The 15,351-nt window shown below is 50.2% G+C and overlaps 1 protein-coding gene across 3 annotated transcripts in view; it reads left to right on the top strand.

Moving 5' to 3' along the window:
• Scn10a (sodium voltage-gated channel alpha subunit 10) overlaps positions 1–15,046 on the top strand; it is a 112,389-nt gene extending 97,343 nt beyond the window's left edge. For 2 of the 3 annotated variants that reach the window (NM_017247.2, XM_087560736.1), the window contains 7 exon segments: positions 1,050–1,172; positions 2,107–2,391; positions 4,012–4,065; positions 5,018–5,155; positions 6,004–6,108; positions 10,338–10,608; positions 13,403–15,046. In NM_017247.2, the coding sequence (NP_058943.2) occupies positions 1,050–1,172; positions 2,107–2,391; positions 4,012–4,065; positions 5,018–5,155; positions 6,004–6,108; positions 10,338–10,608; positions 13,403–14,613 (2,187 nt within the window). In that variant the 3' untranslated portion in view covers positions 14,614–15,046. 3 annotated transcript variants of the gene reach the window in all.
• Positions 15,047–15,351: the final 305 nt, after the last annotated feature.

Raw genomic sequence — 15,351 nt, 5'->3', positions numbered from 1 at the left:
GTTGTGCTTCGGGGAGGGGAGAAACAGGAAGTAGGACAAGGCCATAAACCCTCAAAGCCAGCCCCCAGTGATCCAGGTGATGCATTTCCTCCGGCAAGGCTTCTCCCCTTAAAAGGTCCATAACCTGCCCGAACAGCATCACCAGCTGGAGACAGGTGTTCAGATACATGAGCCTGTGAGGGACATTTCACATTCAAGCCACCATGATGAGTTTTATCATAGGCGCAATGAAGAGACCTCAGCTCTCCAGATCTCTGAGAGTCAATCAAAATGTTAAGGTTCTTAGGGCCCTTGGAGGGGAAATGAAGTTTAACCGCATGTATGTGGGGGTAGCAGGGAGTGAGGTTGGGTTTTCTTGCCCAGAATTCCACGTGTGTAATGAATAGGTCTTGAGACCATCGCAGAAGATGGGGCAGAGAGAGTGTAGATCTGGAGGAAGGGATGGCGCTCTGTGGAATGCTGTCTTTTGGGCATACCATAGGCACTGCACTAATGAACACTTGGCAGCGGTGAATACCTGCACAGGACTGGGCCCATCGCTACCCTGTCATGATTGAGGCGGGGTTCAGGAGGCCCCACCCATCCCCAGGGATCTATAGACAACTGGTGGTTGCTGGAGGAAGGGGAGACATGTTCTCAGTGGTGTAATCACTGACTAGACACCCACGCTCCTGTAAGAAACCCTAGTGAAACTCACTGGGTCTTCTAAAAGTAAGACATGAAAGTAAAAGGGACCTAATGTGAGGAGGAAGTGGTCAGCAGGAGGATGAGGGAGACAACAGGGAATCGTGGGTGGCAAATATGATATGTGTGTGTATTTGTGAAAATATAAAATCCATCGTTATATATAATTAATATATGCTCATAAGCATTTTAATTCAGTAAAGGAAAAGGACATTCAAGGGTTCAGAAAAAGGTGGGAGCCAGGGCAATGGGCTAGAGAGAGAGGGCAGGCAGGGCTTAGGAGGCAGGGCACAGAGCTGCTGCCTCTTTCCACCAGATGACATTCTAGAGCACTGGGACAATGCTTTGGTCTCTGTCTGTACCAGATCTCCCTGACAAGCCTCATAGCGAAGATCCTTGAGTATTCCGACGTGGCGTCCATCAAAGCCCTTCGGACTCTCCGTGCCCTCCGACCGCTGCGGGCTCTGTCTCGATTCGAAGGCATGAGGGTAAGACACGTTTTGGGACTTCTCTGATTGGCAGCGTTTCGCAAACCTTCTCCAACTTCCCCCACCCCCATGTCACCTCTGCGTTGTCCCTTCCTGTTCAGACTCTGAGGACATTGTGTCGGCTAACTCTCTTGTCTCCCTCAAGTCTGATCTTCAGAACCTCTTTTCTCATCACCCACCAATGCCACCCCTTACGCCCTCAGGGAAGTGGTCCTGGTTATTCTATGTCTCAGGGTCTTATTCCTAAATACATCCAGGGCGCCCAGTGTCCCAATTCAAGTGAATCTTTCCTCTGGCAGTCTTTGGCAATGTAGAGATAACCTCCACCCAGCACCTCAGCCAGAATCCACCTGAAGGTGTCCTGGCTCTGGCCACAGCCTCTATGCCCTGTGGCTTTCTCTCCACCCACCCTGTCCTTTTCTGTGGCCAGTTTCCTCCCAGTTCCACCGCCACCACCGGCTCAAAGCAGTCACCACATCTTTGCAAACAACAGTGGGGTTTTCAGATCAGCTGTAGGCTGGAGAGATGGCTCAATCAGCACAGAGCTCGCCTTGCAAACGTGAGGCTCTAATTCAAGTCCCAGACCCCATGTAAAAGGCATAATTTTAAAGGCAAGCAAAGAGGTGCATGTGTGCAGACAGAGGTGCATGTGTGCCGACAGAGAGGCACATGTGTGCACACAGAGAGGTGCATGTGTGCACGCAGAGAGAGCTTCTCAGCTGGGGAGGTAGAGGCGAGCAGGTCCCTGGGGCTCACTAGCAGCCAGTCTACTGTACCTGGTGAGTTCTAGGTCATGAGAGACTGCCTCAGAGGAGGTGGGTGGGGTTCCTGAAGGTGACACTGAGGGTTGTCTCCATGTGCAGGTATGTGTGCATGTAAGAAGCACAGACAAGTGACATTTGGGAACTTCAGGTCCTTTCCTGTTTCCCACCAGGTAGTGGTGGATGCCCTCGTGGGCGCCATCCCCTCCATCATGAACGTCCTCCTCGTCTGCCTCATCTTCTGGCTCATCTTCAGCATCATGGGCGTGAACCTCTTCGCCGGGAAATTTTCGAAGTGCGTCGACACCAGAAATAACCCATTTTCCAACGTGAATTCGACGATGGTGAATAACAAGTCCGAGTGTCACAATCAAAACAGCACCGGCCACTTCTTCTGGGTCAACGTCAAAGTCAACTTCGACAACGTCGCTATGGGCTACCTCGCACTTCTTCAGGTGGTGAGTCGTTTAAGATCCATCATTTTCTCTCCTTTGGCTGCTCAGTAAATGGAGCTTCTCCCAGAAGGCACTGCATAGAGATCCTACAAGAGGCAGCACTGAGCGTGAGCTGAGACCATTCTGTATTTCCACAGACGATAGCCCTAAATGAGAAGCCCTCACTAATGAGTGTGAGCTCACAGGGCTACCGTTGGCCAAGTCTGGCTAAGATAATAAAATAGGAAGACCGGCCGTCCATGAGGCTATCGTGAGAGATAGCTATGATAAGATGTACAGAGCAGGGGAGTATACAGGGCTTTACCTGTCATGTCTTGTTATCTCCTGTGTGATAGTCACAGCTAATTAAGTTTGTTTCAGTGACGGGTAGCATTGGTGACAACGGTCACGTGTACTCATGCCGTTCAGTTGTCTATATCCACACCTTCATTCAGTCCTGGGTTCACTGTGATGTGGCTGCAGTTCCCCAAGCATCCACCACATTCATTCGCCGGTGAGTTCCTGTATTCTTCCACCCCTTGCTCATCCATTCGAGGAATGAGTAACCTCTGTGTATCTGTGGTCTATCGGGCACTATGCTCAACCACTGGAGATTATAGTCAGGACAGGACGCAGGAGCTGGGGCTCACGAGAAAACCGGACAAATACGTTACTCAAGTGCTGTAACAGGCTTCGTGCCTGAGATACGTTACAAAGCACATCTGCTTTTGACGCCTCAAGGATGCTAAAACTGGGCCGGGGAGGTGACTCTTGAGCAGTTACTATGTGAGCAGGAAGGCTTGAGTTCAGATCCTCATCAACCATGTAAACTTCCGGTCATGTCGGCACTTGTCTATAACCCCAGTGCTGGGGACGTGGAATCAGAAACATCAGGAGAGCTTGTTGGCCACCATCTTAGCTGAAGAATTAAGCACAAGCCTCGGGTTCAGTGGGAGAGCATGCCTCCAAGGAATAGGGCAGACAGCAATAGAGAAGGACACTAGACAGCTTCCTCTCTCTTCTGCACACACATGCATTAAAACACACACATATAACACACACACACACACACACACACACACACACACACACACACACACCCCAATGCTAAAACGGGCAGAGGGATTGGACAGGGAGGAGGGAGAGGAAATTGGGGCCAGGATGTAGTACATGAGAGAGGAATAAATTAAATTTTTAAATAAATAAATAAAAAGTAAAATTTAAAATCATTGACCTTTCAAAAAAAATGACGTTGAAACTGTAGGCAGGAGACGTGGTCTTGTTCCCACTTTCAGGTGTGTTTCTTATGTCACGCGCATTAGCGGGGAAGTGACCGAGAAAATGTCGGCCCGGCAGAGCACAGAACAGCCTGTACCTGTTGTCCCTAGAGCTAGATAAGTAGAGTCCCAGCATATTCTAGGAGATTCCACGTCTTCAGTACCACACTATTCTGGATTTCTTGAAGTCGTGTGAAGTCAGTCAAGTCACCGAGAGACTTTCCCCTTTCTTCCCTTTCTGCCTGAGCTCTCTCCTCCCCAGCCTTCTTCACTCAGTCTCTTGCTCTCTCTCTCTCCCTCCCATTGAGCTACTGTAGAGCCAGTTAAAGGGACAGACACTGATTGTCCTCCACCTTCTTGTTTCCAGGCAACCTTCAAAGGCTGGATGGACATAATGTATGCAGCTGTTGATTCCGGAGAGGTGAGCCCCGGCTCCTGTGCATCCTGTCACATGGCTTCCACAGCCCATCTCTGTGGCAACATCCAGCTGCTGTGGTTTTGGGTATTTGAGCCCTCCAACCAGCCTTCTCCCTTACGCGAATGCTCCTGAGGCATCTCTGGCGTGTCCCCCGCTCACAGTTTAGCGTCAGCAGCTGTGTAGAGTTGGTTACATTTGTTACTTTTCTTGTTGTTATGTCCAAACACCTGACAAGAAACGATGTAAAGATGACATTATTGTGGCTTACAGCTCAAAGGGCATACCATGACCTGGGAGGCATGACAGCAAGAGAGGGAGACAGCTGGTCACATCGCAGTCCCAGTCAGGAGGCAGAGTAGACAGGAAATAATTCACGTCTTCTAGCCAGCTTCCCAATCATAAATGTTCTACAACCTTCCTAGACTGGGGCACCGACTGGGATCCAAGTATCCAAACATTAATGAACCCCGTGGGAGACATTTCACATTCACATCGTAAGAGTGGTGCTGACGATGGGGGAAAGCCTTCCTACCTCAGTGGGCACAACTGATGTCCTGCCTGTGTCCCCTGGGCCCCTGGAGTCCTCTGGGATCCCCATCCTCTGTTTGAAGCCTTTCTTCAGCTCATCAGACCTTCCTCGATGGCCTCTTCCAGCAGCACTGGGGTGGGAGGTTCCTGGACAACTCTCATTAGGGGTTCACAGACAAGTATCACAGCTTCCTTATTCCTTGGCAGTCCCACTGTGGGGTGTGTTCTCCACCAGGGTGGAGCTACGGTTGCCGACAGCAGCAACCTAGTTAATAATACCCCCTCAGCCTTTCTCACCTGCGCTTCCTCCCAACCCCCTCAATCCCCGCTTCGTGGGATAAAGGGACAGGGTCTCGTCCCAGCATCGGCTTCCAGGGAAAGCTAAGCCAGGTGCCCTCCTCGCATCTCCCGTTTTGTGTAACCACAGATCAACAGTCAGCCTAACTGGGAGAACAACTTGTACATGTACCTGTACTTCGTCGTTTTCATCATTTTCGGTGGCTTCTTCACGCTGAATCTCTTTGTTGGGGTCATAATCGACAACTTCAACCAACAGAAAAAAAAGATAAGTGGACCTCTGGTGTGTCCGCCGCGGTAATGAATCTTGTACTTCCCGTCCCTCAGACAGCTGTGGCCTCGTGGCTAAAAGCCAAGGATACTTACGGCGCTTCCTGTCTGTAGCACCAAGCACCAAGCTGATATTCGACCCTTGGGTTTGGTCCTCACCGCTGTCTGGTGCCTGCTGCCGCTACTGCTAGGGCAGCTATATTTGCAGCGTTAGCAATGCTCCCCAAGGTTCCCATCCTCCAGCAAAGTAGCCTCGGTCTCCTCAGCTGGAGCCAAATGTCACAGATGAAGCATTAAGAAGGGCTGACAGGGAGAGAAAGAGCTCTGGCACCTGCCACTCCAGAGCTTTAAGCCCCCAAGGGACAGCGTCAGGACATCTCAGAATCCCAACCTTCTAGGGAGGGAGGTTCTTACCTCCATGCTTCTCGTAGGAACCTAATCCCAATTATTTAGCTGTATTTATAATACAAAATATGAATGCTAAATGTACAAAATGCTTTCCCAGCATGCCTGCATCTCCTCCTAGAGTCCTGTTCCCAAGCCCTCTCTACTCTCAGTACTGTAGAAAAGAAATAAGCTTTACGTGAGAAACCCAGGCACTGGATCTTATCCAGGTGCTCACCTCAGAGTCTTTAGTGGGTGTAGCGCTGTGGTAGAGCATTTGGTTATAGATACAAACCCAGGCAGGGAGACTGCAGTGGGCCATTCTCTCCCAGGCCAGACGTGCCCTGATCCTTCCCACAGAGATGAGAAGGCTGGAACCAGAACACTCAGGTTTTGGCTTCTCTTGGGGGAGGAGAGGTAATCTTGTTACTTTAATAACATCAGTGTGTCCCTCTCCTCTACCTAGGAGGCCAGGACATCTTCATGACAGAAGAGCAGAAGAAGTACTACAATGCCATGAAGAAGCTGGGCTCCAAGAAACCCCAGAAGCCCATCCCACGGCCCCTGGTGAGCCCCTGAGTTTCTCTTTCCCTGAGCAGGTTTGTGAATGGATTCAGCCCAAGTCTGGGCTGAATGGAAGCCTGGGTAGCGTTGTATGGGGGAGACCTGGGGCAAGTTTAGAGGTGAAGCGATGAGGCTCCCAGGCCTCAAAAGTGAGATGTGTAAATGAAGTGGAAGCAGCTCTGATGGGTGCTTCTGACAAGCTTATCTGATGGGTTCTGCATCTCTCAACAACCTGAGGCTTCAGTGGTGGCTTTGGAAACAGTATGAAACAGTAAGGGTGGTTAGAGTTTCTACCCCATGGTGTGGCCCCCATATGGGTTACTCCAGTGAGTGCAGACCGTCAGGATATTTACAGGGAGGAGGACTGTCACCTTCAACACACGTTGTGTGTCAATAATAGAATCGGTCTGTTGCTGTCTAGAATCTGTTCAGAAGTGTTGGACCAGGAATGAATGGTGTGGGGTTTCAGACTCTAGAAGAGCAGGGGGTACCTTCCAAACCCTATAAGATGAAGAAAGCTGGGTTTGGATGAGTCTGAGCAAAAGTGTGCAGGGCTTCCTGAGGATGAACACACACACACACACACACACATCACAAACACATGTACACACACATTATATCACACACACACATGAACACACACACATACACACATCATATCACAGAGATGTACACAGATGTATACACACATACATCATATCACACACACATACACACACATACACACACATCATATCATACACACATGTACACACATATACACACATCATATCACACATGTACATACACATACATCATATCACAAACATGTACACACACATGTACACACACACATAGACACATCATATCACACACCTGTACACACATATACATCATATCTCACACACACATGTACACACACATCATATCACACACATGTACACACATACACACACATCATATCACACACACATGTACACAGACACCCACACATCATATCACACACATGTACACACATACACACATCATATCACACACACACATGTACACAGACACCCACACACATCATATCACACACATGTACACACACACACACATCACATACATATGTACACACACATCAATGGGTGAGAACTGTCTCAAAGTTAAAAGATTTGGGACGAAAGCTGAGTCCAGTCAGTGGGACTCAAGTGAGAGGTTAAGAAGGAAGCAGCTGAGCCCCGTGGCCATCACTGGCCTCACACCATCGCTGAGTTCCCGTGGAAACTGGAGTCCTGTGTCTGAGCCACTCTTTAGACCAAACAAGCTTCTGGTGCTTCTCTCTAGCCTCTCACCACTTATGAAGCAGCCCACAGGCCACTGGAGCTTCTTCCTCTCTTCTTCCTACCCCTGGGTTAAAGCGAGCTCCATTTCAAACCCTGCCCTGCAGACACTAAGTCACGGAGCTAACTGTTGAACTCCCAGGCCACACAGTCAGAGAGGGAACCGGAGATGAACATCATTGCTCCCTGCGAAGTCTCAGCCAGGATCCTCCACATCCTCCAGTGGTGGCAGAGGGCGGATGTCCCTCTGCCATAAGGGGGAAGTGGCTTCACTGCCTGGCTCTGTGCCAGAAACCTGGGACTCTCCATCTGTTTGGAGGAGGGCTTGAACTACTAATGAACTACATCGGTAATCTTAGTGGGGAGCCATGGCTCTCCTCTTACTGCGGTCCAAGGCTGGTGCACATTAGCTCTTGTATTCCCTAATCAAGAAAAGCTGAGGCAAGGTTGGGATATTTCAACAATGCTTTGAAATCTCAGGGAAGCCGTAAGAGTAGTGTCTGAGGAGAGACAGTACGTGGCTGCTCTCCAGGGCCCACAGCCCACGGTCCGTGCCAGCACTCATAACCTCATACCACCTGCCCAGCACATAAGCCTGATCCTCCCCACTGTCTAGAACCAAGAAGGAAATGCAAGGGGAGTTTTTCCTACTTTACCTAACGTTACTGGAAATTCTAGGGTACAAGCCCAGCTCTGGCAGCCCTACCAAGTGGGACTCTATCGCCCCATCCTCAAAATGCTAAGAGACAAGAAAGACCAGAAGCCAGAGAAAGATTATTCAACATGGCCGCCTGGGTAAGAGGGAGAAGTAAAGAGGTCCCGGATGCCCAAGTCCCTTTTCCGAGTCCTGATACGAGGTTTAGGCTTAAATAAAGAGTGGGAAAGATGCATAGGAGCCTCTTGTCAAGTGTGGTCCTGCCTGTCACTGGCCGTCATTAACTCACCTCCAGTTTATCCTGCAAGAAGGCCCGACCAGTGGCCAAAACTGTGTGAAAACTCTCTTCCTGGGAGACAGGCTCCGCTCTGGCGGGCATCGTGTGAGAGAGACTCCTAGGGAAATTCAGTTGGTCAGGGTCTGTTGGTCAGGGTGTGTTCAGTAGCCCGACGGTCAGATGGAGGGGCACAAAGGTCTTCACTCCTGCCAGGGCAGCTGTATTAACGCACGCTCCGTCCTCCCAGGACCAGCTTGTTTCCCATCCGGCGTCTGTCTCTGGTATGCCCCACAGACATGTTTGGGAGCCAAGCCGAGCATTGGCTGGGAAGTTGTGTGTGGGCCTTGTTCATGGCAGAGCCAACACAATACCACAGAAGGATTTCCCCAACCATGCATGCACCCCCACCCCTGCCTCTGGTAAAGCTCATGTTCTAGATCTGGTCTTAACCGGTGGGAAGGCTGAAGGCTCTACAAGACTGGGTGATTTTATCCTATAGTGCTCTCTCTCATAGAAATCACTGAGAGCAGGTTTCCACATTGTGAGAAAACAGTAGACGCCTGGCTGCCATGTCATCAATATCCCTCCACTGTCTGAGGGCACGGAGGGCAATGCACACTGGGAACAGACAGAAGTTGGGATACCTACCCCAATCTGATGCTTACATCATTTGATTAGAAGTCACGTGACCACAAATGGGACTCTCTATTTTTCTCTGGATTTTCAGTGATGACACAGAGGAGCTTAGTGGCTCCTCCCATGCCAGGACTTAAGCCAACAGTCCACACAGAGCCAGGTCCTCTCTGGTCTGATTCTCTGCTCTAACCCAGCAGGGTGGCAACCCCGCCCCCCAGTGTGAAGCATCAGTAGGGATCAGATCTACAGTAGCACTTCCCCCAACCCAGTTGAAAGCTTCTGGAAGAATCTGGCAAGTTCTTCTCCCAGACCCCTGTGACTACACACATGGGACCCTGGGCACAGTATCCCATCCAGCAAGTGCCTCTGTACAGAATTAGCTATAATCAGCACTGATCAGGTGACTGTCAAATGTTGAGATGCTTAACTCACAGATGCTCATCTGCTCTTCCACTCCCTCAATTTCTTGAGGACCACACAATGCACAGGGGACACAATGCAGACAACTAGAACTCGAACTGTAAGCAAGATGAACACAGCAACTGACCCCAGAAAGGCTGCAGTTTGGTGACAGAGGCAAATGACTAGCAAAAACCACACATACGTCAGCTCACAGGCTGCACACACAGATACCCACACATCAACTCACAGGCTACACACACACACACACACACACACACACACACATCAACTCACAGGCTACCCACACACACACACATCAACTCACAGGCTACACACACACACACACACACACACACACACACACACACACACACATGTCAGCTCACAGGCTGCATACACATCCACACATCAACTCACAGGCTACACACACACACACACACACACATGTCAGCTCACAGGCTGCACACACACACACACACACACACGTCAGCTCAAAGGCTGCACACACACATACACACATCAACTCACAGGCTACACACACACACATCAACTCACAGGCTACACACACACACATCAACTCACAGGCTACACACACACACACACACACACGTCAGCTCAAAGGCTGCACACACACATACACACATCAACTCACAGGCTACACACATACACACACACACACACACATGTCAGCTCACAGGCTGCACACACATACACCCACACATCAACTCACAGGCTACATACACACACACACACACACACACACACACACACACACACACACACACCACACACATCAGCTCACAGGCTGCACACACGAGTCGTCGTCAACTCACAGGCTGGAGAGCTTGCCACAGGGGAAAGAATGGGGTAAAATGTCTGGAGTTTGAAGGGCCTTCATGACTAGAAGTTAAGATACAGGAGACTGAAACAGCCTGGGGTGATGCTTCCTCCTCTCTCTCAGAATAAGTACCAAGGCTTCGTGTTTGACATCGTGACCAGGCAAGCCTTTGACATCATCATCATGGTTCTCATCTGCCTCAACATGATCACCATGATGGTGGAGACCGACGAGCAGGGCGAGGAGAAGACGAAGGTTCTGGGCAGAATCAACCAGTTCTTTGTGGCCGTCTTCACGGGCGAGTGTGTGATGAAGATGTTCGCCCTGCGACAGTACTACTTCACCAACGGCTGGAACGTGTTCGACTTCATAGTGGTGATCCTGTCCATTGGGAGTAAGTGGCAGCCATACCCTGGGGGAGCCTCGCGCCTGCTTCAGGCTGTTTAGCTGTTCCTTTCAAACCGTGGAAACAGTCAGCTTCATTTTTTTAAATCCCCTCCCCCCACCTCTGTGTGTGTGTGTGTGTGTGTGTGTGTGTGTGTGTGTGTGTGTGTCAGAAGACTCCTCTGGTATCAGCCCTCATCTTCCACATTGTCTGAGCCAAAGACTCTTACTGTTCTCCGACTTTTACGCCAGGCTAGCTGGCCCACAGCTGCTGGGGACTCTCCTGTCTCCACCTCCCATCTTGCTGTAAGAGCACTGGAATTACCTGCAATGCTCCCACACCCTGCTTTATAAGGTTCTTCCCCCACAGAACAATCTCCCCAGGCTCAGCTCATGTTTTCAAGCACATGGTCTAGGTTAGAAGAGCCCCATGCGTGCAGCCTTCAGAGGCAGCAAACTTCAAATACCCCCAGGATGTTCCCAGAGGAAAAAGATGTGCGGTGGGCTCCACCTTGTTATTGTGAGTGACAGAAAGGTGATAGATCACGCATTGAGATCTATGCTATGAAGACACTGGGTGTTGGTGAAGCCTCTATATTTTGGGTGCAGTGGTGTCTGGGGTTGGAATCTGGTGTGAGAAAGGAGGCCAGTGTAACTGCCTAAGTAAACTGTCCTTCTTAAAAAGGACATCATATTGAATATAAATATACACTGTTCAGTTAAGCCCTGGATCACCTACTTCTCATCCCAGAGCATACCTGTGGGTTTGATTTCCCATTGATTTGCTATCAGACCTGGTAGCATCTTCATACAACTGACAGCAACCCATCTCCCTCAACCCAGCTCCAGTGTTAAAACAGAATCTCGGGTGGCAATTTTTTGTTTGAGAGTTTAACCTGGCTTTGTTTTGTCCTGGGTTGTTGCTGGGATTTTAAAAACTACATCACTGAGTTAAGATCGACATACAAAAAGAAATATTACATGTACTGAACACACACAGCCTGTCAGGCTTGGAGGTTTGTATATCTATGAAAACATGTCTACAGTCGATACTGTAAGGGCATCCACTGCCTCTGAAAGTCTTCTCCCTTCTAATTGGTCAGCTCACTATTTACTTTGTGCTGAGATTCACACTATTAGCTGGGTGTGGTGTCCCATGCCTACAATTCAAGCACTTGAAAAGCTGAAGCAGGAGGAATATTGTGACTTTCGAGGTCAGCCTGGGCTACAGTGAATTCAAGGCCAGTCTGGGCTACAGTGAGACTCAGCATCCTGACTTTAAAAAACAAAATCAAACAGACAGCAAACAGAAGAGAGCCCTCGCTCCTAGGCTTATGTGGCTTAGCACAACAGAAGGTTTTGTGGTCAACTGACCAGTGGGCTTGGGGTTTCATTCATTTATTTTGTTTCATCTGTCTTTCAAAGTAAGAAACTCCCAAGGACATTTGGATGGGAGCTTGTTTTCCTGGTTGTTTGTATCAGCAATAGAGCAGGACCACATATCCCGTGACCCTGTGATGGGGACTTCTAACTATCAGTTCCTGGTTCCTACGTGTCAGCCCAATCCTCTGAGCAGGAATCCCCTGTGGTGAAAACCGCCTGAAGAGCCTGCCTGTCCATCTTCCTTCTTTCCTCCCCTTTCATATCTCTCTCTCTCTCTCTCTCTCTCTCTCTCTCTCTCTCTCTCTCTCTCTCCCCCCTGTCTCTCTGTTTCTGTCTCTCTCTCCCTGTCTCTCTGTCTCTCTCTGTCTCTCTCTCTTTCTGCCTGTCTCTCTCTGTCTCTCTCTCTGTCTCTGTCTCTGTCTGTGTCTCTCTGTCTCTCTCTCTCTCCCTCTCTTTCTCTCTCTCTCCTGAACAATACTGGGAAAGCAAAAGCTACACAGCACTCATCTGAGAGGAGCGCATCCTTCCAGGGAGGGAAGAGCGCCACGGTTGAAATGGACGTCACCAGAACTTTCCCAGAGCGTTTGTAACCCCTATGTACGCACAATCCCACATAAGATGACACAAGGGTTACACCCGCTCTTCATCCTTCTACCCTTTCTAGTCATGGGTAGGACTGGGGGGAACATAACCGGCCCTAACATGGGGTTCAAGGTACAGCTGGACATGAAAGAGATAAATTAAAGCCATTATGCAAGCAGCTGGCCACTCAAACCCAATCTCGTTCATCTGTCAGCGAGTTACCCAACTCCCTGCCTCCTTGTCATTAGTGTGAGCTCCATACAATTATCTGTGGGCCCGTGTGCCAGGAACTGAGTCAATCTTCACAGCAGGAGACAGGGAGATGAATCACAGGGGGCCCTGGCCTACACGGAGCACAGAACCAGGAAGGAGAAGTGGGCTCGGTGGTGCTGTCGTGCTGGAAGCAAAGCATTATGGGTTTGTGGACTAGGCTACAGTCACTTCCAGCTGAACTTGGCTGTGGAAGGGGGTGGTTTATTGCAATTATTAATACATATTAATTGAACACATTAATCGGATTCACTGCGATATTCCTACACAGTAGGGAATGATTGAAGAAGGCAGGGTTTTAACCAAACCACAGAGGCTAACTAACAAGATATTCTGGGTAGGAAGGAAGGTAAGAACATGGTAGGAAAGTCAAGAAACCACCCGAGGGAAGGCTGGTTACTTCAATGGGCAGCTGTGGAATGGTATGCTGGACCAACACCTAGGTCAGGCTCCTAGGAGCCCAGACTCCTGCGATGTCGATGCTACACTGAGAAATGTGATCACCGCCAACTCAATCAGAGCTCATGGCTTGAGACACTGATTAGACCGTTCTCTGCCCTGCTTCACAGGTCTGCTGTTTTCTGCAATCCTTAAGTCACTGGAAAACTACTTCTCCCCGACGCTCTTCCGGGTCATCCGTCTGGCCAGGATCGGCCGCATCCTCAGGCTGATCCGAGCAGCCAAGGGGATTCGCACGCTGCTCTTCGCCCTCATGATGTCCCTGCCCGCCCTCTTCAACATCGGCCTCCTCCTCTTCCTCGTCATGTTCATCTACTCCATCTTCGGCATGGCCAGCTTCGCTAACGTCGTGGACGAGGCCGGCATCGACGACATGTTCAACTTCAAGACCTTTGGCAACAGCATGCTGTGCCTGTTCCAGATCACCACCTCGGCCGGCTGGGACGGCCTCCTCAGCCCCATCCTCAACACGGGGCCTCCCTACTGCGACCCCAACCTGCCCAACAGCAACGGCTCCCGGGGGAACTGCGGGAGCCCGGCGGTGGGCATCATCTTCTTCACCACCTACATCATCATCTCCTTCCTCATCGTGGTCAACATGTACATCGCAGTGATTCTGGAGAACTTCAACGTAGCCACCGAGGAGAGCACGGAGCCCCTGAGCGAGGACGACTTCGACATGTTCTATGAGACCTGGGAGAAGTTCGACCCGGAGGCCACCCAGTTCATTGCCTTTTCTGCCCTCTCAGACTTCGCGGACACGCTCTCCGGCCCTCTTAGAATCCCCAAACCCAACCAGAATATATTAATCCAGATGGACCTGCCGTTGGTCCCCGGGGATAAGATCCACTGTCTGGACATCCTTTTTGCCTTCACAAAGAACGTCTTGGGAGAATCCGGGGAGTTGGACTCCCTGAAGACCAATATGGAAGAGAAGTTTATGGCGACCAATCTCTCCAAAGCATCCTATGAACCAATAGCCACCACCCTCCGGTGGAAGCAGGAAGACCTCTCAGCCACAGTCATTCAAAAGGCCTACCGGAGCTACATGCTGCACCGCTCCTTGACACTCTCCAACACCCTGCATGTGCCCAGGGCTGAGGAGGATGGCGTGTCACTTCCCGGGGAAGGCTACATTACATTCATGGCAAACAGTGGACTCCCGGACAAATCAGAAACTGCCTCTGCTACGTCTTTCCCGCCATCCTATGACAGTGTCACCAGGGGCCTGAGTGACCGGGCCAACATTAACCCATCTAGCTCAATGCAAAATGAAGATGAGGTCGCTGCTAAGGAAGGAAACAGCCCTGGACCTCAGTGAAGGCACTCAGGCATGCACAGGGCAGGTTCCAATGTCTTTCTCTGCTGTACTAACTCCTTCCCTCTGGAGGTGGCACCAACCTCCAGCCTCCACCAATGCATGTCACTGGTCATGGTGTCAGAACTGAATGGGGACATCCTTGAGAAAGCCCCCACCCCAATAGGAATCAAAAGCCAAGGATACTCCTCCATTCTGACGTCCCTTCCGAGTTCCCAGAAGATGTCATTGCTCCCTTCTGTTTGTGACCAGAGACGTGATTCACCAACTTCTCGGAGCCAGAGACACATAGCAAAGACTTTTCTGCTGGTGTCGGGCAGTCTTAGAGAAGTCACGTAGGGGTTGGTACTGAGAATTAGGGTTTGCATGACTGCATGCTCACAGCTGCCGGACAATACCTGTGAGTCGGCCATTAAAATTAATATTTTTAAAGTTATAGCGGAAGTAACATATCTTCTGTCTGTGTGTGTGCGCACACGCGTGTGTGTGTTGTGAGTACACATGTACGCGTGCACTTGGAGGCCAGAGGTTAATCTCTGGTGTCATTCCTCAGGCACTTCTTGAGATGAGGTCTTTCACAGGCCTGGAGCTCTCCAAATAGGTCATGCCATGACAGGGCATGAGCCCCAGGGATCTACCTACCTCTGCCCTCCCCGGCTGCGAGATTATAGGTACACTCTCCGAATGCCTGGCACTTTTACATAGGTTATGGGAGGTCAAATTCAATTCCTCATGCTTGTT

The sequence above is a fragment of the Rattus norvegicus genome, chromosome 8, assembly GCF_021556685.1.
Source record: "Rattus norvegicus strain SHRSP/BbbUtx chromosome 8, alternate assembly SHRSP_T2T, whole genome shotgun sequence".
In the NCBI taxonomy this organism is placed as follows: Eukaryota; Metazoa; Chordata; class Mammalia; order Rodentia; family Muridae; genus Rattus; species Rattus norvegicus.
The sequence above is the reverse complement of the archived record's forward strand: the minus strand, read 5'-3'. Positions and strand labels throughout refer to the sequence as shown.